General features: G+C 46.9%; 1 protein-coding gene, 1 non-coding gene and 1 pseudogene across 2 annotated transcripts in view; 1 reads left to right on the top strand and 2 right to left on the bottom strand.

Moving 5' to 3' along the window:
* Positions 1-19,802, top strand: part of Ncaph (non-SMC condensin I complex subunit H) — a 28,084-nt gene extending 8,282 nt beyond the window's left edge. Inside the window, exons 9-17 of the mRNA XM_026414080.2 lie at positions 4,942-5,090; positions 5,682-5,788; positions 6,348-6,470; positions 8,713-8,823; positions 9,318-9,500; positions 14,160-14,276; positions 15,824-15,915; positions 16,228-16,303; positions 19,470-19,802. Coding sequence (XP_026269865.2) covers positions 4,942-5,090; positions 5,682-5,788; positions 6,348-6,470; positions 8,713-8,823; positions 9,318-9,500; positions 14,160-14,276; positions 15,824-15,915; positions 16,228-16,303; positions 19,470-19,529 — 1,018 coding nt within the window. The 3' untranslated portion in view covers positions 19,530-19,802. The remainder of the gene's footprint in view (positions 1-4,941; positions 5,091-5,681; positions 5,789-6,347; positions 6,471-8,712; positions 8,824-9,317; positions 9,501-14,159; positions 14,277-15,823; positions 15,916-16,227; positions 16,304-19,469) is intronic.
* On the bottom strand, positions 3,342-4,346 carry LOC144251270 (RNA-binding protein 3 pseudogene; annotated as a pseudogene).
* Trnaa-ugc (transfer RNA alanine (anticodon UGC)) lies at positions 9,621-9,696 on the bottom strand. The gene has a single exon. It is a non-coding gene; the product is annotated as a tRNA-Ala (tRNA).
* Positions 19,803-25,153: the final 5,351 nt, after the last annotated feature.

The raw sequence follows: 25,153 nt of genomic DNA, 5'->3' as shown, positions 1-25,153 counted from the left end.
GTGTCTGTCGTCACCACCTGCATTTTGGGAGCAGATGGGGCACTTCCTTTCTCATTGCACCTAGGCCAGCTTTTGGCCATGTCACTGTGGATCAGTGATAGGTAGAAGCAGGTATATGTGTTGCTTATGGAAAAAGGCACGCAGAGAGGGCTGGGTAGTCACCTTCCAGGTGGGCGACTGGCTGGGCAAGGGAAGGACAGAATAAATACAGCAGTGCCCCTGTGGGGAGGGCAGAGGCGAGGAGGAGGGTTGTTGGTGATTTGGACTTGTGATTACCTGAGCAAGCATCCTAAGATAAGCCTGTCACGGCAGAGGGCTGTTGGAGGTCCCAGAGGAGCCTGGAGAGACCCCAGGATTAGTGGGAATGGTCCCTCTACGAATTCCTGTGCCTACAACCACAGCTTGCCAGCCTGGGGTTGGGGACAGCCAGGTAGAGTATTTGGATGACACCTCAGCGTCCTTCAGTGTGATTCTCCTGGGGCAGGCATCCCGTTGGGAGCTCTGCTTGCCTGCCTGAAGGGTGAGATTTTCCTTGAGTTTGGTTTGTCAGTCACAAATAGTTAGATTGATAATGTCTCTCAGAACCTGAGTAGAAGTCTGGGGGCTCAACATGTGGCACCTTGAGGCAGAACCACCATCTCCGTCTGTTAGCCTGCTCTTCTGACTTGTGGGGTTGACGCAGCTGAGGCTTGCGCTGTTCCTACCCTGTCTTCCCCAAAGTGAGAAGTGGTCCACAGGTCAGTGGGATGAGCTCTCCATGTCATTGTCATATGTCAGAGAAAAGCTGTCTCGTTTTCTGAACAGTGAGGTGACATCTGAGGGCCTGAGGGTGATGGGGGCTGCCTGACTCCACTGGGTTTTGGAGGGTGTTTCCTGCTGTATTCGGAACAGCTCTGTTTCTCACATGGTGTCAACAGCACCGAACCTTAGACTGTCCTGCTGAGTGAATGGGGGCAGGAGGCTGTGGCTCTGGTCTGGGTTTTTTCTGTCCTTCAGTCCCCTCCCCTCGGCATGAGGCTGGCCTTTCCCAGGAGCTCATCAGTGTTTGGACTAAATCTGGGCCTGCCATGGAGAGCTGTGTCACGTGGCAGCGTCATTGCCTTCTGGGGCTTTTTACTTCTTATCCATAAAATGAAGGGCTGGGACTGGGTGATAATAGTCATATTGGGCATGCCAGTGCCTCACGTGCGTTATTCACACCATTTATACGATAAATAAAGTGAAGTCCTTCTCAGCCCTGTCACTAGGTCCTGCTGTGCCCATGTTACAGATGAGGACACAGACTCTGAGGTGACGTAATGGGGTGGAGCTGGTCACCATCCATGCATTTGTCCCATGCCTGCTGTACACAGTGAGCTCCGGGTGGCAGGCTCCATGCAGACCACCTGACAGGGAATCACTGCATCAGACACCTCTCCAGGTGACTGTTGTGCACTCAGGGTTCTGCAGTGTGCCCGGAGGTCTTCAAGGGCCTCCAGCTCGAGTGGCGGGGGCAGGGCTGGATGGTAAACACCTTGTCAGGTGGGATGCCCGTGGGTGGCAACAGCTGTGCCCGGAGTCAGAAGCAGAGCTTTCTGCACAGCCTCTGCCGAGGACTCGCCTGTGAAAGCACTGGGTGCCTGTGAGCAGCTCGGTGACCCCTCCTTCTGCACAGTGGGGCTGTGTGCTCTCCAGCTGGCCCCTCTGGGGCAGTGTGCTTGTAGAATGTGCCGACAGTGGCTGCAGACCTAGCTGGTGCTGATGCAGAGTGCGCGTACTGTGTGTGGAAGAGTGAGGTGCAGCCAGGCTGGCCCGTGCACTCCTTCCCAGTGGGAGGAGCCCTTCAGCCTGCTGCTGGTAGGACCGACCAGGGCTGCAGGGAAGGAGGCCCAGATATTGGAGGAGGAGCCAGAAGAGAGTCTTCCTGGAAGGGTTGGAGAAGTTCAGAGGGGCAGGCCTTGAGAAATGGGCAGACCATGGGCTTGGTGGTCAGTTGCTGCAGGATGAGGCTGGGCAGCAGGGTGAAGGAATTGTTGAGTGAGTGAGCTCAGGGAGCCCTCGGGTCTCTGTGCAGCCTTGGTCCAGACTCTCTGGAAGGGAGCCAAGCTCCCCATAACCTTTGCCTGTAAATGTCAAACACCAAAACTAGCAGCAGAATGTCCAGGAGATGCTCCTGAAGCACTTTCTTCCTAGAGTTAAACACAGCACATTCGTTACTTGATGGCATAAGCGAGGCAGCAGGTTTGTGCAGCACAAACTTATAACTAGACACACTAGACATGTAATTTTTTTAATTTAATTTTTTGGGGGAGTACTAGGGCCTGAACCCAGGGCACTTTACCATTGAGCCATATCTCATAACCCTGTCCCCCCTCTTAATATTTATTTTTTAGTTGTAGTTGGATACAATACCTTTATTTCACTTATTTATTTTTACGTGGTGGTAAGGATCAAACCCAGGGTCTCGAATATGTGAGGCGAGTGCTCTACTGCTGAGCCACAACCCCAGCCCTCCCTGGCCCTTTTAAATTATTGATTTTTGAGGTAGGGGCTCACTAAGTTGCTTAGGGTCTTGCTAAATTGCTGAGGCTAGCCTTGAACTTGCAATCCTCCTGCCTCAGCCTCCCACGTCTCAGGAATTATGGGTATGGCCACTGCACCCAGCAAGTTTATTTTAATTTTTTAAATTAAGTTTTAAATACATGATAAATATGTGAATACAGTTTCCTATATTTTTTTATTTATTTATTTTTTTTACAAGTTTCATATTTTTAATCAGTTCTGTGAAGAATATCCTAAACACTACAAGAGACACAACAGAATATTTTTTCTTTCAGCATTAAAAAAAATTCACAAACATTTTAAAGAGGCTTGTCTGTATAATCAGGGTGGTGATTGTTTATAGGTACATTTAGAAATTGCTTTCTAGTCATGATAAACATTGTGTACAAGTTTTTAAAATGCCCCAACTTTAGCTTTAAAAAAAATTTAATCTGGCTAAACTTTTCCTTTTGCCAGAAGCAATGATCCTGAGAGCCCAAATTAAAAACTTGGTAAAAAGAAAAATACCTGGAGGACTAACAAATGTGCTATAATTTGTCTTTAAATGAGAAAAAAATTTTACATGGAGTTTTTTTTTTTTTTTTTTTTTTTTAAAGAGAGAGAGGAGAGAGGAGAGAGAGAATTTTTAATATTTATTTTTTAGTTCTCGGCGGACACAACATCTTTGTTGGTATGTGGTGCTGAGGATCGAACCCAGGCCGCACGCATGCCAGGCAAGCGCGCTACCGCTGAGCCACATCTCCAGCCCCTACATGGAGCTTTTTAAAAGGTCTTTTAACAAGCTACCTTGGGAGCTCAATTGAAAAATAGAAGTCGATGTACTAAAACAGATGTTTCAGTGCAGCTCCAAAAATCTTTATAAATACAGCAATTTGGAAGGACGATCCTGGATCAGAAGTGTTATTCCATGTGTATCTACTTAACGTGTGCATGCCTCGACTCAGTTGTCATAATTGTCTCGATAATTTCCTCCTGAGTAGCAGTCATAGCCACGCTGGCTTCTGCCACTATAGTCTTGGGACCGTCCGTATCCATATCCATAACCTCCAGGTCGACTGTCATACCCGCCACTCCCATAGCCCTGGTCCCCGCCACCTCTAGAGTAGCTGCGACCACGCCCATGGGCCCCAAAGGCACCCCCCCTGGTGCCCCGGGCAGACTTGCCTGCATGGTCCACCCGGATCTGCCGACCATCCAGGGACTCTCCATTCATGGCTTTCATGGCATCTGAGGCATGTTCTGGATTGGTGAAGGTGATGAAGCCAAAACCCCGGGATCACTGAGTCTCCCGGTCCTTGACAACAACCACCTCAGAAATAGGCCCAAAGCTGCTGAAGTGGTCTTCCAGCGCCTGCTCATCAGTAGTGAAGTTGAGTCCTCCCACGAACAGCTTCCCTTCTTCAGAAGACGTGGCAGTGAATTTGAGTCCTGCAGGGAGAGTTTGGGGTGGAAAAAACAGTGAAGGTGGTAGAAGTAAAAGACGTTGGAGAAGTGAGAAAAAAGAGTGAAAGGCAGAACAGAACATAGACAAGAGGATGGCAAAAAAGCTCCTATATTTTTTAAAGATCGTGAATATAAGGCTAATGTCCACTTAAAGCTTTTATTCACGTACTCTTCAGGGCTTATTTTAAAAGAGAATGGTTCGACACTAGTGTAAAGCCAGATGAAGCCTCCTGGCTGCCTTTACTGTTAGAGGGCAGTGTGGCAGCACTGAATGCTTCCCAGCCCTGCGGAGCCCTGAGAAAGCTCTCTCACATATTTGATCCTCTTCCAAAGGTGAAAACCAAACCAACCCCCACTGCCATGTTGGCAGGACACGTAGACCCACCCCATACAGCCAAGAGTAAAGCTGTGTGAACTAACAGGTTATAAAGGGGGTCGCCAAAGCTTTTGCGGAGCTAAAAGTAAATTGGAATAATATTTCTTTCACTGTGAGTAGGAGCACAGCAGTGTCTCCTGAACGCTGATTAATGGTGAAGAATTAACAAACACTGGTCATCTTGCACGGCAGGAAGCCTTGTGTGTGCAAAGACCCCAAGGCAGGTTCTGCTGGCAGGTCGGCTCCCTGCTCTGGCATTATGCCACCTGCATTGTCCGTGTATAGAAACTTGATTTCTCTGTACTTCTGTGTGATGGTCTCTCAAAGGAGTAGGTTAGCATTTATGAAACTCTTATACAGATACAAATATTAAAAATATGTATATATTATCAAAGTAAGAGAAGCAGAAGTACTTGAAATAAAACTAAGGGATTGTTAAGGATGAAGTGTTTATATTGGACTTAGCCCTAGAAACGCTCATTTGAAGAAAAGTGTGTCTCCAAGGACCTGCTTTGTATGTAAATACAGCATTGTACTCCATGTACTATTGTTGTGCAAATAGGATTTCATGTGCATTACAGGGAAGAAATGATTTCCCTTGGGGACGGAGACATCCAGACCATGTGCCCTCTTCTCTCCATGAAACCTGGAGAATATTCCTATTTTAGTCCCCGGACCATGAAGATGTGGGCTGGCCCAGATCACTGGCGCTTTAGACCTCGACACAAACGTGCGTACAACTAGGTGGAACTTTAAGACAAGATGCAGAGTAGATGGCAGCCGCTCAGCACTAGCCAAGGAAAGGAAATGTCAAGCACTGTCTTCATTGCCTCCCAACGAGCTGTAGAAACGCACAGAGGAGCCAGCCTCCTGGTTGCAGGCAGCTGGCCTGGCCTGGGATGAAGGGTTCACAGAAAGGGCTAGAGGGAGAGGAGGTGGCTTATGGCCAGTTCCTGCACGAGGAACTGGGACTCAATGGGGAGAGTGATAACCATGTCAGGAGAGCTGGGCTCGGGATGTCGCTCTGCCTGCTAGTGTTGGCATGACTGCACACAGCAGAATGACCACCAGGCCCTGTGCAGCCCTCGAAGCGCCTGCCAGCCTTCTGTGTTTGGCCTTGTAGATTGGAAGGAACTTAGCATACATTTTGGATGTGTTAACCAAAACACAAATTCTAAGTTTAGGATAGAAATGAGCTATGTGAGTGAGTATTCTGACTGCAGTTGCAATGTCATTTGCAGATGCCATAAGACTATCCATAGAGTTTGTTAAGATGAAATGATTTGGCCACAGGTGACATTGACATCTGTGTTTTCTGTAGAAGATGCTGTTTCCCAATCAGAGAACAAGAAGAGGAATTCAAAGAAAGATTTTGAAGTGGACTTTGATGATGATATTGATTTTGATGTATACTTTCGAAAAACAAAGGTTTGTGCTGGATTTGCTGGCATTGTGTTTTCTTAAATTATTATTTGCACTCCTCTTTCTGTTTTTGATGTGATTTTGAAAACTTATTATAAATTTAACTGTTAAATAGTTTCATTCTTCTTTGTTCCTTGAAGGGACTGTTGAGAAATAGACCCAAACTCAGTGGCAGAAAGAATTGAGTTTAGAGTAAAGAGAATAATGCCTGTCAAAAGCCACTCTTTATACAGAACCAGGGTCTCTCTGATGGTAGATTAATGCTACCCAGCCCTTCCTAAGCTCCTTTCAAGAAAACCAAAAAGAAACTGGTGTGGTAGTGCACTCCTATAATCCCAGCAATTCCAGAGGCTGAGACAGGAGGATGGCAAGTTCCAGGCCAGCCTCAGCAACTTAGTAAGACCTTGTCTCAAAATGAAAAAAGGGCTGGGGATGTAGTTCAAGGGTAAAAGCATCCCTGGATTCAATCCCCAGTGCCAAAAACCCAAACAAAACAATCACAAAGATATTTGACCATTATTAAAAATGCCTAAAAACAAGATTTATATATTTTTTAAATTAATAGGCTGCAACTGTTCTGACCAAGTCCACTTTGGAGAACCAGAACTGGAGAGCCACCACTCTTCCTACAGATTTCCACTACGAGATCAACACGCTGGTCCAGCTGCACCTCAAACCAGGTTTAAGGGTAAGACCACCGTTGGCAGCCTGCAGCCACGGTCAGCATCAAGCCTCCTGAGGGCCCTCAGTGGCCAGTGATGGGTGGGGCAGTTGACAGTGCCTCAGAGAAGGGTGGGTGAGGGGCCTGTGGGGGAGATGCACACCAAAGTCTGGAGATGAGATGCCTGCTTAGCTCGAGCGCAAAACAGCGCATGGGGTGAGCAATAGGGAGTCTTGGCAGGGTTCAGAAATTCTTGTTTCTCGATGCTCTCGTGCTCTTGTTGGAGTTCAGATCCACCCTGCAGGTACTCTGTGCAGTCCACGTTGCCTTGCTCATGGTCCAGGTGTAGCAGCACAGCCATGATGCCACCTGGGGCCACATCCCTAGGAAGTTCCCTAGGGCTACACATTCTGCCCTGACTGTTCCCAGCACCTCTGGACCACCTGGGTTGTGCTTGGCTTTCTCTCCACATTATTTACCTATGACTTTTCTCACGGTGCTAGTGACAAATGCCTGCCCTTGTGGTCAGGGGAACCCAGCAGTGGCCATGCGAAGCTTCATTTCATTTGCCCCTCTGCCCACCTGCATTCCTAATTGTCCTTCTCTAGTGATATCAGTAGTAGGAGCAGTTTGTAGTTTCCTCTCTTTCTTTTGCCTGTTTCTCTACAACCTCAGTGTTATGATTACATGTTTGGGTATTTCCCTGAATCCACTGATGTCTCACATTCTGCTTTTACAGACCAGCCATGATGTATTTTTCTTTCTGGTCACTATTGTCCACTTAGCAGAAATGTTCTTACACACAGAAAGGAGCAAAGTGGTGACAGTGGGGAGGCTGGGGGCGGGGGTCAGCACTCCTCAGGTCCCAGAAGCAACTGGGGTGGAGGTTCAGCAAGGCCCTGTGGACGAGAGGGGTTTGAGGCCGAGCCAAGGCGGGTGCAGTACAGGTTCACCACTGGACAGGACCCTCGTGAAGGAACTGGCCATAAGCCACCTCCTCTCCCTCCAGACCTTTTTGTGAAACCTTTTGATAATGGACTAGGCAAGATTTGCTTCATGAGAAGCATCTAGCTCTTTCCCTGACTGTATCCACTTCCCTGACTGACTCCACTCAGTGGGAAGAGTGGAGAAGAGTGAAGAAGGAAGTCACCATGCTTGAGGACTGTTTGCTGTTTTGTTTTTCTCCATAATTGTTCCTTATAGAGGAAAGAGCCTGTGTTCCTGCCCATCCTCAGGAATCCATTCCCTGGTGCACAGAGCAACAGGTGATGGAGATCTCCCCCTCCCCAGCAGAGCCCCCCAGGAAAAGGACTCTTAGGCCCTGGAAGCTTGGCAGGGACAGGCCAGCTGTGCCCAAAGAGGGGGTGTTCTAAGTGGAGAAGGAGTTGTGTCATGTGAGGGACAGTGCAAGAAAGTGGGTGTTTCTTAACTTAGTAAATATTTTGTCATTTAATATCATTTTTGGATTGTATAACAAAAACACTTGAGTTTTTGTGGATGTTTTCAAAGTATAGAATTATACTAAAATATTCAGTGTGCTTTTGTAAACTGAACACACCTCCCCCAGCATTTTTCTCACCTGAGAGACATATATCCCAGCTGAAAACCACTGGAGTAAAGACCAGTGGTTGGGAAGGCTGTGGTCCACTGGTATTTCCTACAAAGGAGGCCCCGTTCTGTGAAGCTCCGGAAGGCTGAGCAAGATCCTGTGGATGCAGTCAGGGAAAGAGCTAGATGCTTCTCGCTGTTGCTGTCTAGGGAGCAGGGTGGCCCTCCAGGGGTGGGTCAGGCTGCCTGTGAATTGTGATCATATGTTTTCTCTCAGAATTATTCTTTTTTTTTTTTTTTTTAATTTGTTCTACTTAGTTGTATATGACACAGAATACATTTCACTTCGTCGTACATAAATGGAGTGCGGTATTTTGCACGGTGTAGACGCACCATTCGTGCAGCCATACCAGGGTTTCCAACTTTTGTTTTTAGTGAAGAACCTTTTTTTTTTTTTTTTTTTTTTTAATTGTGCAGAAGACATAATTGCAGACCAGAAATGGAGCTCCTCCTATTGGATTGGAGGCTCTGAGCCCTGTGCCCCAGGCTGGCTGTGGCAGTTGAGAGTTGCTAGACTAGGGGACCTGTCAGAGCCCTTCTAGCTCTAGAACCAGGGAATTATAGGAGATGGAACAAGGGATGTAAACTTTATTTCTCCAACCTGGTGCATTAGCTGCCTTTCTAGGACTTGATTTTGAATTTGTTCTTTTTTTAATTTTAGTTATTAAAGATGGCCCCAGGCCAGAAGGCAGAGACTGAGCATTATGAAGAAATTGAAGACTATGATTACAACAACCCTAATGACACCTCCAACTTTTGTCCTGGACTACAGGTAAAGTGGGGACAGCTCTGTCCTTGCTTCTAAGTGGAGGGTGCTTTCTTCCCATCTCACCACCCCCCACTGTTTTTTGATTTTTGTTTTTGGCGTTGCTGGGGATGAGACCCAGGGGCTCGTCCATGCTAGGTGGTCCCTCTGCCCCTGAGCTACTCCCCGCCCCCTCCCTATGTTATGTTGGGGAGGGTTACAGATCATGCCTTCAGCGTTCCAGGGTGCTTTCTGTGAAATGAGGTCCTATGTTGGCTGGATGCTACAGGGGCACCACGGCCATGTGATATTGAACTCCTGCTCTGGGGGTCTTAGGCTGATAAGAGACATGTCCCTAGCAGGGTTTGTGTGAAACAAGAAGGAGCTAGAGGTCTGTCCTGACGTGACCTGCTTCACCACTTCTCAACTAGTTCTTGCCTCCCTCGTGAGGAATCTGTTTCAGGGCTGTTTCTATGCCCCAGACATTTCCCCTAAACTTGAATTGCTTTTTCCTTGTCCAGGCTGCTGACAGTGATTATGAAGAGTCAGATGACTTATGTTCAGGAGACGTTGGGACCTTTGACCACACATCCAATCCCTGCCACACACCTAAGACATCACAAGAAAACGAAGACGCTTCTGAAGGCCACGAAGCAGATATCACAACGTATGGGGAGTCCAACCTGGTGGCTGAGCCTCAGAAGGTGAGGCGAAGCAGTTGAGAAGTGCATTGTGTGTCTGAAATCTACTTAATTTGCTACTGCTGCTTTTTTTTTTTTTAAGTTGTACATGGACATAATACCTTTATTTTATTTTTATCTTTTTGGTGGTGCTGGGGATTGAACCCAGGGCCTTGTGCATGCAAGGCAAACACTCTACCAACTAAGCTATATCCCCACCATCTTTTATATATATATACATAATTTTTAGTTGTGGATGAACACAGTACTTTTATTTTTATTTATTTATTTATTTTTTAATGGTGCTGAGGATCGAACCCAGTGCTCTACCACTGAGCAACACCCCCATCTCCTAATTTGCTTCTTTACATGAATCACATCAGCCTGGGCCTGATTTTTTTCCCCCCATTTTCATTTACAATCTGTGGCTCTCTGAATGACAGAGTCTTTAGAGTCCTAAGGAGTAAGCTGGTGCCAAATAGGTTTCTCCAGCATTCTTTTCTCTAAAGTCCTTTGCTTTAATTGATTTCTAATATTTATTTACTTTTACTTTGTTGTTGTTTGTGTCTATGGTGCTGGGGTGGGACCCGGGGCCAATGCTCTGCCATTGAGCCATGCCCCAGTTCCTCAAGTCTAGTAAGCTGATCACCCAGTGGAGCATGTGAGTGAAGGCTGCAGACTGCACATACAGGGGGATAGCTGTGTGGACTCTAAAGTCTTGTCACCTCTTGTCACATTAAATTAAATCACCCCATGCTGTGCTCTTATCTGTGGGGGGGGGGCGCTGGCTTGTGCATCTGTTAATTCCTGACCCACGTGTCTCTGTACTGGAATTACAGGTTAGTGGTAATGTAGATTAGTCTTTTTTAATTTTTTTAATGCTTTGAGATTGACTGTTTTTATTTGCCGGGGGGGGGGGGTGTATCTGGGATTGAACTCAGGGGCACTGGGCCACATCCTCAGCCCTACTTTGTATTTTATTTAGAGATAGGTTCTCACTGAGTTGCTTAGCACCTTGCCTTGCTGAGGCTGGCTTTGAACTTGTGATCCTCCTGCCTCAGCTTCCTGAGCCGCTGGGATTATAGGCGTGCCCTACTGTACCCGGCTCTTTTCTTTCTTTTTCTATCAGAGCCTTATAGTTACACATAGTGTTGGGTTCATCCCTACAAACTTATATGTGCATGATAATGGATTTTAATATGTGATCCTTCCCTTTTCCTTCCCCCAATGTAGATTAGCCTTTTGTTTATTTGTTTTTCTTTTATTGGAGTAAAATTGAAGAACAATAAATGCACATATTTGAAGTATGCAGTTTGATCAGTTTTGACATGTATATAACCAATACAATCAATATAAAAAGCATTTCCATTATTTTTTTTAATTTGAAATCAGGTGGATTGTTTCTTGCATGATTTATTACATTAAAAATCAATCACTATAGGATCTATAGTACCCCACCCCCACATGTCAACTATTTCAAAATTAAATGGCACACTTATATATATATATATAAGAGGTCAAGAAAGAAAACGTAAGAAAAGTCAATAAAAAGTGCTTTGAAGTAAGTGATAATTAAGGCTTAAAATATAAGTATTTCTGGGATGAAACGGTACTCAGATGAACATTTGTAATTTAAAGTACTTGTATAAAAAGCTAGAATAACAGTCAAATTATTTTCAAATTATATAATAGAAAGGAAAAAATAAGAATAGGAACTGGGGCTGAAGCTCAGTGGCAGAGTGCTTGCCCAGCACATGTGAGGCACTGGGTTCCATCCTCAGCACCACATAGAAATAAATGAGTAAAACTAAGTATTTAAAAAGAAAAAGAATAGGAACAGAAATGTATGGAACAGAGAAGAAATAATACAGCTAAAATTTGATAAAAATCAAATAAGTCTAATTAAGAAAAAAGCAAAAACATAAAAATTTATATCAACGGAAAGGGAGCTTTCAAAGTAACCTATAGATGCTAAAAATATGTTAAGGTAATATTACTATTGCATGCCAGCATATGTGATAGCTTAGGTAACATGGTCTGTGTTAGAGAGGGATCCGTGTGCTGCTGAGAAGAAAGTGTATTTAGTCATTGATGGATGAAATAGTCCACATATGTCTGTTAAGTCTAAATTATCAATTATATTTTTTACTTATATAACTTCTTTATTTAGTTTTTGTTTGGAGATCTATCCAGTGGTGACAGAGGCATGTTAAAGTCACCCAGTATTATTGTATTGTGGTCCATTTGATTCTTGAGATTGAGAAGGGTTTGTGTTTATGTATGTAGATGCTCCATTGTTTGGGGCATAAATATTTACAATTGTTATGTCTTGTTGATGTATAATTCCCCTAAGCAGTATGAAATGTCCTTCTTTGTCCCCTCTAATTAAATTTGGCTTGAAGTCCACTTATCTGATGTGAGGATAGAGACCCTGCCTGTTTACGAAGTCCATGTGAGTGATAGGGTTTTTCCCTTCTTTCACCTTTAGTTTTTGCCTATGAGGTGAGTCTCTTGGAGACAGCAATATTGTTGGGTCTTTTTTTTTTTTTTTCCTAAACCTAACTCTAACAAGGTTATACTCTTTAAATATTTTTTAGTTGTAAATGGACACAATACATAGTTAGTTAGTTTTATGTGGTGGAGAGGATCAAACTCAGTGCCTCACAAGTACTAGGCAAGTGCCCTACCGCTGAGCTGCAGCCCCAGTCCTGGATCTTTTTTTAATCCAATCTTCCGGTCTGTGTCTTTCGATAGATGAGTTTGGGCCATTAAAATTTAAGGTTATGGGCTGGGGATGTGGCTCAAGCAGTAGCGCGCTCGCCTGGCATGCATGCGGCCTGGGTTCGATCCTCAGCACCACATACAAACGGGGATGTTGTGTCTGCCGAAAACTATAAATAAATAAATATTTTTTAAAAAATAAATAAAAAAATAAAATTTAAGGTTATGATTGCAATATGATTTATATTTCTGGTCATTGGGTTTATTTCTAGTTTTTGTTTTTAATTAGTTTCTCCTGTGGTTGATTGTTTCTTTAGTCTTCCCTTTGCTGGTTTTCACTGTTTCTTTTTTTTTTTTTTTTTTAACTTCATCTTCATGAAATATTTTGTTGAGAATGTTATGTAGTACAGGCTTCTTAGTTGTAAATTCTTTTAATTTTTGTTTACCATGGAAAGTTTTAGTTCATCTTTAAATCTGAAGCCTTATTTTGCTGGATATAGAATTCTTAGTTGGCATTCATTTTCTTTCAGAGCTTGGTATATGTTATTCCAGGACCTCCTAGCTTTGAGGGTCTGGGTTGAGAATCAGCTGAGATATGAATTGGTTCCCCCTTTGTAAAGGGTTTCCCCCATTGTAGGATTGTACATTCTTTTGGTTTGTGTCTCCACGTCTTCATCTATCCCCATAAATCTTAAATTTGGTCTTTTCATGTTATCCCATAGTTCTTGGAAGTTCTGTTCATGGTTTCTTAACATCATCTCTCCGTGGTCAACTCTGTTTTAAGATTACACATTTTGTCTTCATTGCCTGAGGTTCTGTCTTCCAGTGGTCTAGTCTGTTGGTAATGCTTTCTATTGAATTTTAAATATTTTTTTTTCGAGAGAATTTTTTTAATATTTATTTTTCTAGTTTTTGGCAGACACAATATCTTTGTATGTGGTGCTGAGGATCGAACCCGGGCTACACGCATGCCAGGCAAGCACGCTACCGCTTGAGCCACATCCCCAGCCTGTCTATTGAATTTTTAATTTGGCTTAATTTGGCTTATGGTTTTCTCCATTTCAAGGATTTCTGTGTTTTTTGTTTTGGGGGGATTTTTTTTTTTCACAATCTTTGCCTTTTTACTGAAGTGATCTTTCTCTTCCTGTATTTTCTCTCTGATTTCATTTCTTATACTGTCCTTTACTTTGCGGACCAGTTTAACTCTATACATTGTAAACTCCTTCCCTGACATTTCTTCCATGGTGGTGTCAATGGATTCTGTTATTGAAATATCTTAGTTTGTTTGAGGCGATTTGTTCCCTTGCCTTATCATGTTGTTTATGTGTCTACCCATGTAGATTAGTCTTGATTGAAAAGAATTTGGCTTTGACTTGAGGGACTAGGTTTTACCGTGTCCAAAGAGGGCTCTATAACTAGGCAAAACTGGATTCCTGCTTTATTTGAACACCAGACTTGGTGGGTTTTTTTTTTTTTCCCCCTTGGCTGGGGGTTGGGGGGGTGGTACCAGGGATTGAACTCAGGGACACTCGATCACTGAGCCACATCCCCAGCCCTATTTTGTATTTTATATAGAGACAGGGTCTTGCTGAGTTGCTTAGCACCTTGCTTTTGCAGTGGCTGGTTTTGAACTCATGATCCTCCTGTCTCAGCCTCCCTAGCCGCTGGATTACAGGTTTGCACCACCATGCCTGGCTATCAGATTTATTTTGCAGTAAACTGATAGTAAATTTGTCCCCCCCGGGATTGAGCCCAGGGGTGGTCTGCCACAGAGCTACACCCTCAGCCCTTTTTATTTTTTGAGATAGGGTTTCACTAAGTTGACCAGGTTTGGCCTAGTATTTATTTGCAATCCTGCCTCATCCTCCCAAGAAACTGGGATTACAGGCATATTCCACTGTGCCCAGCTTATAAATGTTTTTATCTTCTGCTTAGTTTTACTTTGTCATGTGCTTATTTCAGGTAAATAAAATTGAAATTCATTATGCCAAGACTGCCAAAAAGATGGACATGAAGAAGTTGAAGCAGAACATGTGGCGTTTGCTGACAGAGTTCTCCAGTAAGGAGGCAGACGCAGAGGTAACGGTGCTCCGTGGCTCTCTAGGAGCCCAGCCTATGGGCAGGAGGGCTGACATCTGTGGTTCCAGGATGCTTGGGAGTGGTCAGTGGTTTCACGGCAGAGATGCACTGAGAGCACAGGGAAGACCTCACACCTGTGAATAAAGTGGACCCAAGCAGGCCACACAAAAGACAGTTCAGAGGGCAAGCTGGCCCCTGGGATGTGGCTGTCACACAGCAGCTGTGTAGCCATTGAACAGTGCTGCCAAGAGGAGCAAATGAGCATCCATTCACTGCTGGCAGCAATTTAGGTTGAAATGTGACCTTTTGGGAGGATAAATCATAACCATATTTCAGGTGCTATTCACTATTTGGATCTAATACTTTTTTAAGTTGCAGATGGACATAATACCCTTATTTTATTTATTTTTTTAATGTGGTGCTGAAGATCAAACCCAGTGCCTTACACATGATAGGCAAGAGCTCTACCACTGAGCCACAGCCCCATCCCTGATCTTATACTTCTGATTTAGGGAATGTATTCTTGGTGGGAAAGTAGTAGAAAAATAATTATGCTGTCAGATTCTGTTTCTCCTTGAGACCAAGTTGAAGCCTTGATTAACTTGGTCCAGGTCAGTTTAACTCTCAGCTAGTCTGCTTTCCTCCGCTTCTGGATCTTGCTTGCTCAGGGAATATTCTGAACCCTACGAATTCAGCCTCCTTTTCATACCTTCTCCTTGCTGAGAAGTGAAAAATGTATGTAGTTGTGAATATATCCAAAAGTTTCACTGTGTTAGTCAGTTTTTCACCATTGTAACAGATGCCTGAGATAATCAACTTGTGAAGACACAGGTTTTCTTTTGACTCACAGTTTTAGAGGTTCTGTCCACGGTGGGTTGGCCCCATTGCTTTGGGTCATGGTGGCGTATCAGGGCCAGGCATATGGTGGAGCAGACCTCTCACCTTGTGGCTGGAATGTGAACAAGAGAAAGAACAGGGCTTAGGATTCCAGTGTCCTTCAAAGGCATGTCCTAAAGTCCTGAAGGTCTCCCACTAGCCCCCCTCTAAAAGTCTCCACCATGTCCAGTAGAGTGAACCTGGGAATATTAGCACTTTGACCTTCTGGTGAACATTAAGATCCAAACTAGGGCTGGGGATGTGGCTCAAGCGGTAGCGCGCTTGCCTGGCATGCGTGCGGCCCGGGTTTGATCCCCAGCACCACATACAAAACAAAGATGTTGTGTCCTCCGATAACTAAAAAATAAATAAATATTAAAAAATTCTCTCTAAAAAAAAAAAAAAAAGATCCAAACTATGGCCTGGCACGGTGGTTCACACCTGTAATCCCAGCACTTGGGAGGCTGAGGCAGGAGGATCTTCAAGGCAGCCTGGGCAACTTAGAGAGACCCTGTCTCAAAATGAGAAATAAAAAGGGCTGGGGATGTGGCTCAGCGATAGAATATGAGTTCTTGGACTCCATACCCCGCCATATCACAAAAATTAAAAAAAAAAAAAAAAAAGTGAGCCAACCTTTAACATCTGATCTCTAAATATGCTTCTTCTGTCAGGCAAACCATAGTGAAACCAGAAAGGAAGAGGCCTTGGTAGAAGTGGCTAACAAGAAGATGCTGAGCGGGCTCACAAGGGACCTGCAGAAAAGGTGTGTGCTGGCAAACTTGGGGGCCCACAGGGGCTGAGTGCTTGGCGGGGCAGTTTGTGGAAGGCCCTCTGCTCACAGCCTGCCATGGGTGTTTCTCCATAGCAGCTGCTGCGTCCGCTCCACGTTGGAAACCAACATTAAAAGCCCCTTCTCCTTGCCAGTGGCTGGAGTGCGACAGAATACAAAACTAGAAAACCTGCTTCTAGGATGCAGTTGACATGTTTCTGGGTCTCGGTAGTGTTGTCATCGTATCTGTCTGTCGTTCCTACCCACGGAGAGCAGGGACCTACTAACACTGCCCCTCTTTTCCAGCCTGCCTCCCCTCATGGCCCAGAACCTCTCTATACCTCTGGCCTTTGCCTGCCTCCTGCACTTAGCCAATGAGAAGGTAGGTCGCCCGGCGCAGCGCGGAGAGCCTGAGTGTGCTGTTTCTGTGACGCGGAGTGGGGGTGGGGGGCTTCTCATGAGCTCTCCCATGGGCACCGGTCGGGGATCCTGATTACACCGCACCTTCAATTCAGAGGATTAACCAGACACCTGAATCCACACAAAAGGCCATCAGATCTGACCTGCAGTGGAAACAGTGCTGAGGGCACAAATGGGGAAGTCTCGTGATGAAATCGTGAGCAGTCCCTGTCCCCAGGAACATAAATGCTTTGTCCTTCACTGGGCGTTAAACACTTCAAAGCCAGCCCCTCTCAGAGCCAGAGTCAGGACATGTGGAAGACATAGCAGGAACATGGTGACAGTGACAGGAAGCCACCGCAGGAAGGGGCAAACATGGGGGAATGGCCAGGAGAGTGGAGCTGAGCACAGCAAGGAGGCCTGGGAAGGAGCTCTCTGTCATGAGCAGGGGTTCTCAGGTGCTCCTGGCTCAGCGTGGCAGGCTCCTGGTTGTGCCACACGGGCTGCAGCTAGGCAGCTGGGGAGTCGAGAGCAGAGGGTGCCATCTTCTGAAGCCCACAGCTTGGGCACTGCTGGACCCTTGGCATCCTGGTCCCCTGCCAGCTGGTCCACACCCATGAATTTTGGCATGGCCAGGGCTATAGGCTGGGCCATGGCATGTGGGGTGACACCACTCCTGGGCTGGGGTGCCACAGGTGTCCTCGTGTCCCACCACCTCGGCCTCTAAATCTCCCTTAGGATGGTGCCCTGCCCAAGGGAGTGGTGGACCCTGGAGGGTGGTGCTGGTCAGAACACTGAAGTGTGGTTGGGAGGGACCGTTAGATTTTAGTGGAATGAAAGCACAAGTGGGGTGTGGAGGAGGCACCCGAGCTCTCCTGCATGCCAACATGTGACCTTTGGCCTCGTGAAATAAGCCTCGAGGATTGGCTCCGTGCCCAGGCCAGAGAGAGCTCCCCTTTAGGGTCGGGGTGCCTGGTAGTGCAGCTGCCCCCACCCCAGGTGCACCGCCACTGGGAGTCTGGGCCTGTTTTTCTCTTGCTCATTCCTAAGCTCACGACCTCACTGAAGAGGAAACTATCCAGTTGGCAGAGCTAGTTGTGGTTTCAAGTGGAGAACCGGAAAAGCTCAGGAGAGCCTGAGCCAGGCCTGAGCCCTGCTTGTCTCCAGGGCTAACCAGCAGTGCTGCCTGTTGCTCCATAGCCACTGAGCTGGGTGCAGGGTACACACCCATGAATGATCTGAGATACTTGGGAGGCTGAAGTGGGTGGATCTTCAAGGCCAGGCTAGGCAACTTGGTGAGACCCTGACTCAAACCACAGAAAGGGCTGGGGCTGTAGCTCAGTGGTAGAACACCCCTGGGTTCAGTCTCCCACACTTCAGCAACAAAACAAAACAAAACTGAGGCCTGAACAGAAGAACCCAGCTTAGCTCCCAAGAGGGACTGATGATGCACCCAGCCCCTGTGGGTGGCCATCACCCGGGGAGCATTGAACTCCCATGGCTGCTGGGTGGGAAGACAGCGGATGGCGACTGGTTCTGTGGAGAGGTGCTGTGTCCTGTTCAGAAGCCTGTGAAGGGAAGGGTGGCAGTCACTCTGGACCTGCCCCAGGTTGTGGGAGGTGTTCTGGGAAATTTGTCCTGATACATTCTGAGCTATCTAATGTCAGATGGAAGCTTGTGAAGAAAACAACAGATACATAGTTACCATTTCTCCAGTAAGAAATCTGCATGTGGCTCTGAGGAGGATTCCCCATCTGAGGGCAGCAAGCCACTTGTCTGACATTGAAAAGCGTCGTGGCTGGGCTGGGCTGGGCTGGGCTGGGCTGGTCAGGCGGGGCTAGAATCTCATCCTGCCTGTCTCCTTGGAGGGAAGCACCTGCGGATCTACTGGATGTGTCCTTCCAGCACCCAGGATCCTAGAGCAGAGGGTGCCTCCCAGGCCCAGAAACCATTCTGAGTCCCATTGAAAAGCTTAGCAGCCTCCAGTCCCCGCTGCTCAGGAGGCTGAGGGGGGAAGCTAGCTTGAGCTCAGGAGTTTGAGGCCAATTGGGCACCACAGTGAGACTCCATCTCAAAAACACAAGAGTGTTACTGATTTCACCCAATTGCCCCAGTCCAAGGATCAGTCCTAGGTCGAGTGTCTGCCCAGAAATCTGCCCTTCCCTGGAGAGCAGCTTTACGGCGGGCAGCACTTCTGACTGGGTCGCTGCGGCCCCCACTGCTCTGCCCCCAGCTCTGCTCCCTCCCCAGGCTTTGTGCAGTGTGCTGGGGCCTGGCTTTGGACTTTTGAGATTAAGTTTGTAACATTGGCCATGACATTTACGACGGTAGTCCGTAGGGTCTGTGATAACTCAGAGTTTAGAGATACCCAGAGGAACATTCTCAAAACCCTTCACAGCAGAGCGTGACCTTGGCTGTTCTCTAGCCTTTCTGCCTCTGGACTCTTCATCTACTGCCCTGGTTAAAGCCTCCCCTCAGACACACAGTGTGGTGCAGCTCGGGGTGCGGGGATGGACCGGGCCCTCTGCCTCCAGGGCTGGCTGGTGGGCTTAACCTGAGTGACTTGCAGATGCTGAGCTGAGATCCTGCAAGGTGTGATCTAAGCTCCGCCTCTCAGTGCACAGGGGCAGGGATGTTAGTGACATTAGGTAGGAAAGGCTTTGGACAGTTATTTAGGCCTGAGGGGAAAAGCTATCTGGGATGGAGGTGAGAGAAGGTGGGTGATGGGTGGGAGGAGAGTTGGGGTGGCCTATGCAGACGGGAGCAGGATGGCTGCCACGGCTGAGGCAGAGACGGATTGTGTGGCAGCGGGTGCTGGAGGAGGTGCAGGTGGCATGTCATGGATCCTGGTGGCCTCCCTTCTGCTTCCTCGGCTCCTTCAAGGTGCGTAGCCCAGATCATGGGCCCTTTGCAGTGATGGTGTTGCAGGAACCAGAGCCAGAGAAGGCTGGCTTTCTGCTTTATCCCCTGCAGGTGGTAAGGACCAGGAACCAACTTGATCATGCAAATTACACTTGCCGTGGTTTAATTGTCCTCTGACTGTGGGACAGACCTTGTTCTTTGTAATCACTATCTTGTCACTGCAATTAGATTTTATTTCATGATTGTTTATTCTCATTATACCAACATCTGGCTTGATCTTCCCTCAGAACCTAAAGCTAGAAGGAACAGAGGATCTTTCTGATGTTCTTGTGAGGCAAGGAGACTAAGTGCACTGTGGAGGTGGCAGCTGGAGGCCCATCAACCCCTCAGTGGCCAGGACATCTCCACTCCAGTGGAGGAAGATGCCAGGGTTTGTACCAAGCTGGAGCCAAATCTGCTCTTTATGTCCGTGTGTAGTTTTAGTCTCCTAAATTGGTCTGTGATCTTCCACACTTTACTCTTGTAGAAAATTATTTTTCAGTAGGCACTCAATGTTGTCCCTGAAGAGCTGCCTAATCTGTGTACATAGAACACACCAGATATACACTTATAAATGTATATACGATGCTTAAAAATAAAATCATTCTCGCAAAATGTGCCCTGGATATTTGACATCAGCATGAGACCTGGCATTACCCACGGGGGATGCTCCCGGTGGTCCAGCCACCCACATTTTGGTGTAAGGCAGGAGCGCAGAAGGACACGCCAGGTGGCCTGGAGGAAAGATGAGGTTGGTGTTTAAATCATGACTCTACTAAAAGATGGTGACAGTGGTTGATGACAGCTGGGTGCCCACTGACCCCTTCTGTGGGCCCCTCACTTGGCTTCTCTGCATCCCTGTGGGAAAGGGACTGTCATCATCCGGGTGGACCCAGGAGGAACAGGGAACACAGCGGTGGCTGGCTGCCTGTCAGAGCTTGGCCTCGACTGGGGTGTGGCTGAAGAGTCCTCTTTCCTGGGCTCGCGCTCAGCCGTGGATGAAGATCAGTGCCAGAGTTGAGCGCCCAGCTCCCCAGAGTCCACGTGCCCACCAATGCAAAATTTCTTCCCCTACTCTTGGGGACTTCTTTTGCAATTTGGAATAAGACTGGTATTGATCCCAGTAACCTCGACTGGGCCAGGCCCAGTTATGCACCAGCACCTGTCACCTCTCACTAGCAGAGCCGAGATCTCGGACTCCAGGCCAGGAGCGTGGAGTGTGTAACTGGCGATTATTCCTGATAATAGCTTGCTCCTCTGCCAAAGCCACATCACAGTCCCCTTGCCTCAGGGATGTGCTTTCCAGATCGTATTTGAGCTCTTGCCCACTCAGCTCCACTGAATTGGCTAGGGGCTTGTGAACGTGCTACGTAGAAAAGGCCACCGTGCCATGGGGGCAAAGACCCACTGGATCTGTGGGGTTGGGGACTCCAGCACATTGCCCTGCCAGGTGTCTTGAACTGCTCACTTGCTTTGTAATTCTGGGAGTAGAACTAATGTCCTCCCCCGCCACACACACCCTCAGAGTGGCTGCTGGGCTGGGCCTGAGCTGCCTGTGTCTGTCTGTCTGTCTGTCTGTCTCTCTCTCTCTCTCCCTCCCTCTCCCCCTCCCTCTCCTTCTCTCCTTCTCTTCCTCCCTCTCTCTCTCCCCTGCCCTACTGCCAGCTTCTTTCATGACTCCCCTTTCTTTTCCCTCCACCTGCTTCTCCCAAGCTTCCCTCATTTACATGCTTGCTGCGTCCAGTACAGTGAGTCTGGCCCCATATAACAGGAAACCCAAGTAAGCGGGCACTGAGGTCTGAATGTGTCTCCTCCAGAAACCACGTCGTCGAAACCTGGCCCAGAGCAGCAGTGTTAGGTGTGCACTGTGCAAGTGCACAGCTCAGGAGGTGGCGCCCCTGGTGACCGGGATTGTTGCCCTTATAGAAGAGACCCAAAAGTTCGCCAGAAGGTGGGAACACAGCAAGAAGGTGCATCTGGGGCTCAGTGACAGAGTGCTTGCCTAGCACGTGTGAGGCACTGGGTTCAATTCCCAGCACCACATAAAAATAAATGAATAAAAGAAAAGTCCATCAACATTTTAAAAATATTAAAAAAAAAAAAAAGAAGAAGGTGCCATCTGTGAACAGGAAACAGACTTTGCCAGCGAATTTGCTGGTGCCTCCATAATAGACTTCCAACCTCCACAACTGCCTTAAGTTTCTACTGTTCTTCTAGCATAGCGGCCTGAACACACCAAGACAAGCTCACATGGCAAAATCTTCATTTCAGTTACTAGAGTTTTCAACCATAGGATTTTCATTTTAAGGTTTTTATTTCTCTTTATATTCCCAATTTCTTCATAGATTGCATGTTTTCCTTTAATTATTTGGTATTTATTTGTTTTGTTTTTTGGTACCAGGAATAGAACTCAGGGCCACTCGACCACTGAGCCACATCCCGAGCCCTATTTTGTATTTTATTTAGAAACAGGGTCTCACTGAGTTGCTTAGCGCCTTCCTTTTGCTGAGGCTGGCTTTGAACTTGTGATCCTGCTGAGCTGCTGGGATTACGGGCATGTGCCACTGCACCCAGCAATTATTTGTATTTTAAATTCATTGACCATGCTTATAATAGCAACTCTGAAGTCTTTGCTGTTTCCTACACCTGAGCCTTGTAGCATCATTTGGTAGCTTTTTGCTGAATATAAAGTTCATGCTTATGTTTCTCTTTGCAGGTTTAGTCATTTTTGTTTGAAACTTGGATATTATAGATAAAATGCAGTGTGTGAGTACCGTCAAGTTCTTCTGAAGGTGCTCGCATTTTCAGAAGAAGTAACTGAAAAGCAGTTACTTTGCCCAGGTTCAGCCCTCAAGCTTCGCATCCTTCACGCTAGGAGGATGCTGACCTCTGCTGACAGCCACCAACTGTGCTGTTACTCTAACACTCATCCCTGCAGCTCTTCCCTCTGCCTGCCAAATTTGGAGGTTAGCCATGCCTGTGGTCAGAGATGGGGCTCATCTTCTAGGGATTCTCCCATCTCCAGCTGCTCTGCCTTGTGTGGACCCAGTGCTCCCAGCCCATCCAGCTTCAGCTTTTACAACAGGAGATGGATGTTTGGCAAAAGAACTCGGAGAGGAGCATCAGACTCAGCTCCTGTGTGCATCACTCTTCTCTGGGGAGTCTTCTCTCGCCAGGCCCCAGGGGTTTCCCTGTGTGCAGAGATGACCGGGCAGCTGGGGAAAGCAGCTTGTGCTCAGGGTTGTTTAGTAAAAAACAAAGGGAGAGGTTGAGAGGCTGGTGGGAAGCCGGTGGTGGCAGTTGGGCTCTGAAGGTTTTCCTGAGGAGCTGTTTTGTTTGGCGTGTGTGGTTCTAAAAATAAAGTTTGTTTCTTTTGACAAGTGGCTCCTGAATTGTGCCCAGCCAGACTGCGGCAGTCTTGTGCCTTCAGAGGGTCTCATACTGCCAGGCTCCCCCTCTACCCTCCTACCTGCTTCTCCTTCCCTCCCCTCTGATCTCTGGCGTCTTTAGCCACTAAGGCTGGTCTCTCCCACACCCGTTGCCATGGGCGCTGGGCAGTCCCTGGAGCCCGTGGGTGGAGAGCAGGTTACTCACCTCTTTAACTCCGATCTTCAGATCAAAAGAGTTACAAGCCACTAATACTTAAGCAACCAGACCTGAGGCACCGTACCCACAGCTGGACCTGCTTGGGTTGATGACACTTTGGGCTCCATTTGATAATTGATGGGATGTGACTTTGGGGAGCCTTGGGGAAGAGGAAATGCATTTTACATTGAGAGTGCTGCAATCACAGAGCCAGCCTCCAAGATCACTGCCAGCTATTGCAGAGCCTCCAGCTTGTGCATTTTTTTGTGGTCTGCCCCTATGCCGGGTTACGCTCCTGTGTCTCCAACAGTATTGAAGAGATGGTGGTGTGCATCTTGCCAGATGGGTGATAAAAGACACTACAACTTCACACTGTAGCTCTTAGATTAGAGGAAGCCATTGCCACCCAACAAGGGTTTGGAGAGGCCTGTGGGGGACAGAAAGAGGCTTCCCGCCAACAACCTGCCCCAGCTTGCCATCCACATGAGGCAAGTGATGTAGGTCCTCCAGCCCATCCAGCCTCAGATGACGCAGCCCCAGTGGACATCGTACCTAGAGCCTCACGAGACACCTGAGCCAGAGCTGCCCAGCCGAGCCCCTGCAGAAGGCTGAAGCCAAGCCCTGCAGTGGGTTAGCTACAGCTGCCCTGCTGCCCTCTGGGATATAAAGTAGTGCTGTGCTGTGGCTTTGTCTGGTATTTATCCAACCACCAGTATGGCCAGGCATTTTTTTTCCCCCATATGTTAAATGGCCATTCAAATTGCTTTTCTGTGAATTTTCTGTTCATATTATTCATTTTAAAAATTGGGATGTCTTTTTTGCAAATTTGTGCATTCCTGGTATAAGATAGACTGTATTTTAGAGAATGATCCTGCCATGGCTTGGTTATGTGTCCTTCAAAGGCCCATGGGTTAAAGGGCTTGGTTGCCAGCCTGTGAAACTGTTGGAAGGTGGGGAACTCTTAAAAGGCAGTGCCTAGTAGGAAGAGGTGAGGTCACTGGGTTGTACTCTGGAAGGGCATATGGAGTCACCTGCGCCTTCTGGCTCCGCTTCTAGGAGGTAAGCAGCTTCCTCTGCCGCACACTCCTGCCCTGATGGGCTGCCCACCACAGGCAATGGGGCCAACCGACCCTGAAACCTTCAAAATGGAGCCAACATTAGGTTGCTTATCACAGAGATTTTCTCACCATAATGCAAAGCTGGCTAACACAGGTCCTTTGTCCTTTATATAGCAGGTAGCATTTTCATTTTCCCAGTCTGTTTCTTTATTAACTTTGCTTATTGGGTTTTTTTTTTTTGTACCAGGGATTGAACCCAGGGTGTTTAACCACTAAGCACATCCCCAGCCTTTTTTTTTTTTTTTTTTTTTCTTTTTAAACTTGGAGACAGGGTCCCACTGAGTTGCCTTAGGGCCTTGCTCAGTTGCTGAGGCTGGCTTTGAAAAACTAGCAATCCTCTTGCTGCAGCTTCCAGAGCCTCTGGAGTTACAGGTGTGCACCAGCCTGCCCAACTGAAGAGTATGATCTTATAACAAGGAGTCTCCACCAATCAGCAGTTGAGCTTCCAGCCAGTTACCAGCTGCAAACTTCCAAGACATGTTGGAATAAGTAGCCAATCAGGCCATTTCTGCAGGTCACTTGCCTTTTCTTGGCTAGAAATATTCCCACCTATGTTGTGAACTGAACTCTCTGAACTGCTCTTGGTCTTCAGCTCCCTGATTCATGAATCTTTTTTCTGCCCAATTAAACAATGTCTAAGGTTTTTCCTTTTTAACATTGGAGCACTCCCTTTCTTAACAGATTCTCATATGATGGGATCTATTTCTGAATTATTAGTGCCAGCCATCTGGTTATGTCTTTCTTCACAGATATTATATTGTATGGTTTAAAAATGTTCTTGAGGGGGGGCTGGGGTTATGGCTCAAGCGGTAGTGCGCTCCCCTGGCATGCGTGCGGCCCGGGTTCGATCCTCAGCACCACATACCAACAAAGATGTTGTGTCCGCCGAGAACTAGAAAATAAATATTTTTAAAAAATAATAATAAAAATAAAAAAATAAAAATGTTCTTGAGGGAATCGGATTCCCCACTCCAGGTCTTTTCTATGCCTATCTCTTGATCATTTATTCACCATGTAAATATAGTCCTATGCAAGAATGCCACGTGCCTTCCATCTGCTCAGATTTTATGTGCTAAGGCTGGTTTTATAGTTGTCTCCTATGATCCCTTCCTTTTAAACAAATGTCCCCGTGTGCCACTTTTGTCCTTAAATCAGTTCAACGAATGTTTATTGGATACAAATAGAAAGATGGAACCCAAAGCATTGGCGTCTACGGTGGCGGGACCGCC

The sequence above is a fragment of the Urocitellus parryii genome, assembly GCF_045843805.1.
Source record: "Urocitellus parryii isolate mUroPar1 chromosome 12 unlocalized genomic scaffold, mUroPar1.hap1 SUPER_12_unloc_3, whole genome shotgun sequence".
Lineage (NCBI taxonomy): Eukaryota > Metazoa > Chordata > Mammalia > Rodentia > Sciuridae > Urocitellus > Urocitellus parryii.
This window is presented reverse-complemented; position numbering and strand designations above follow the sequence as displayed.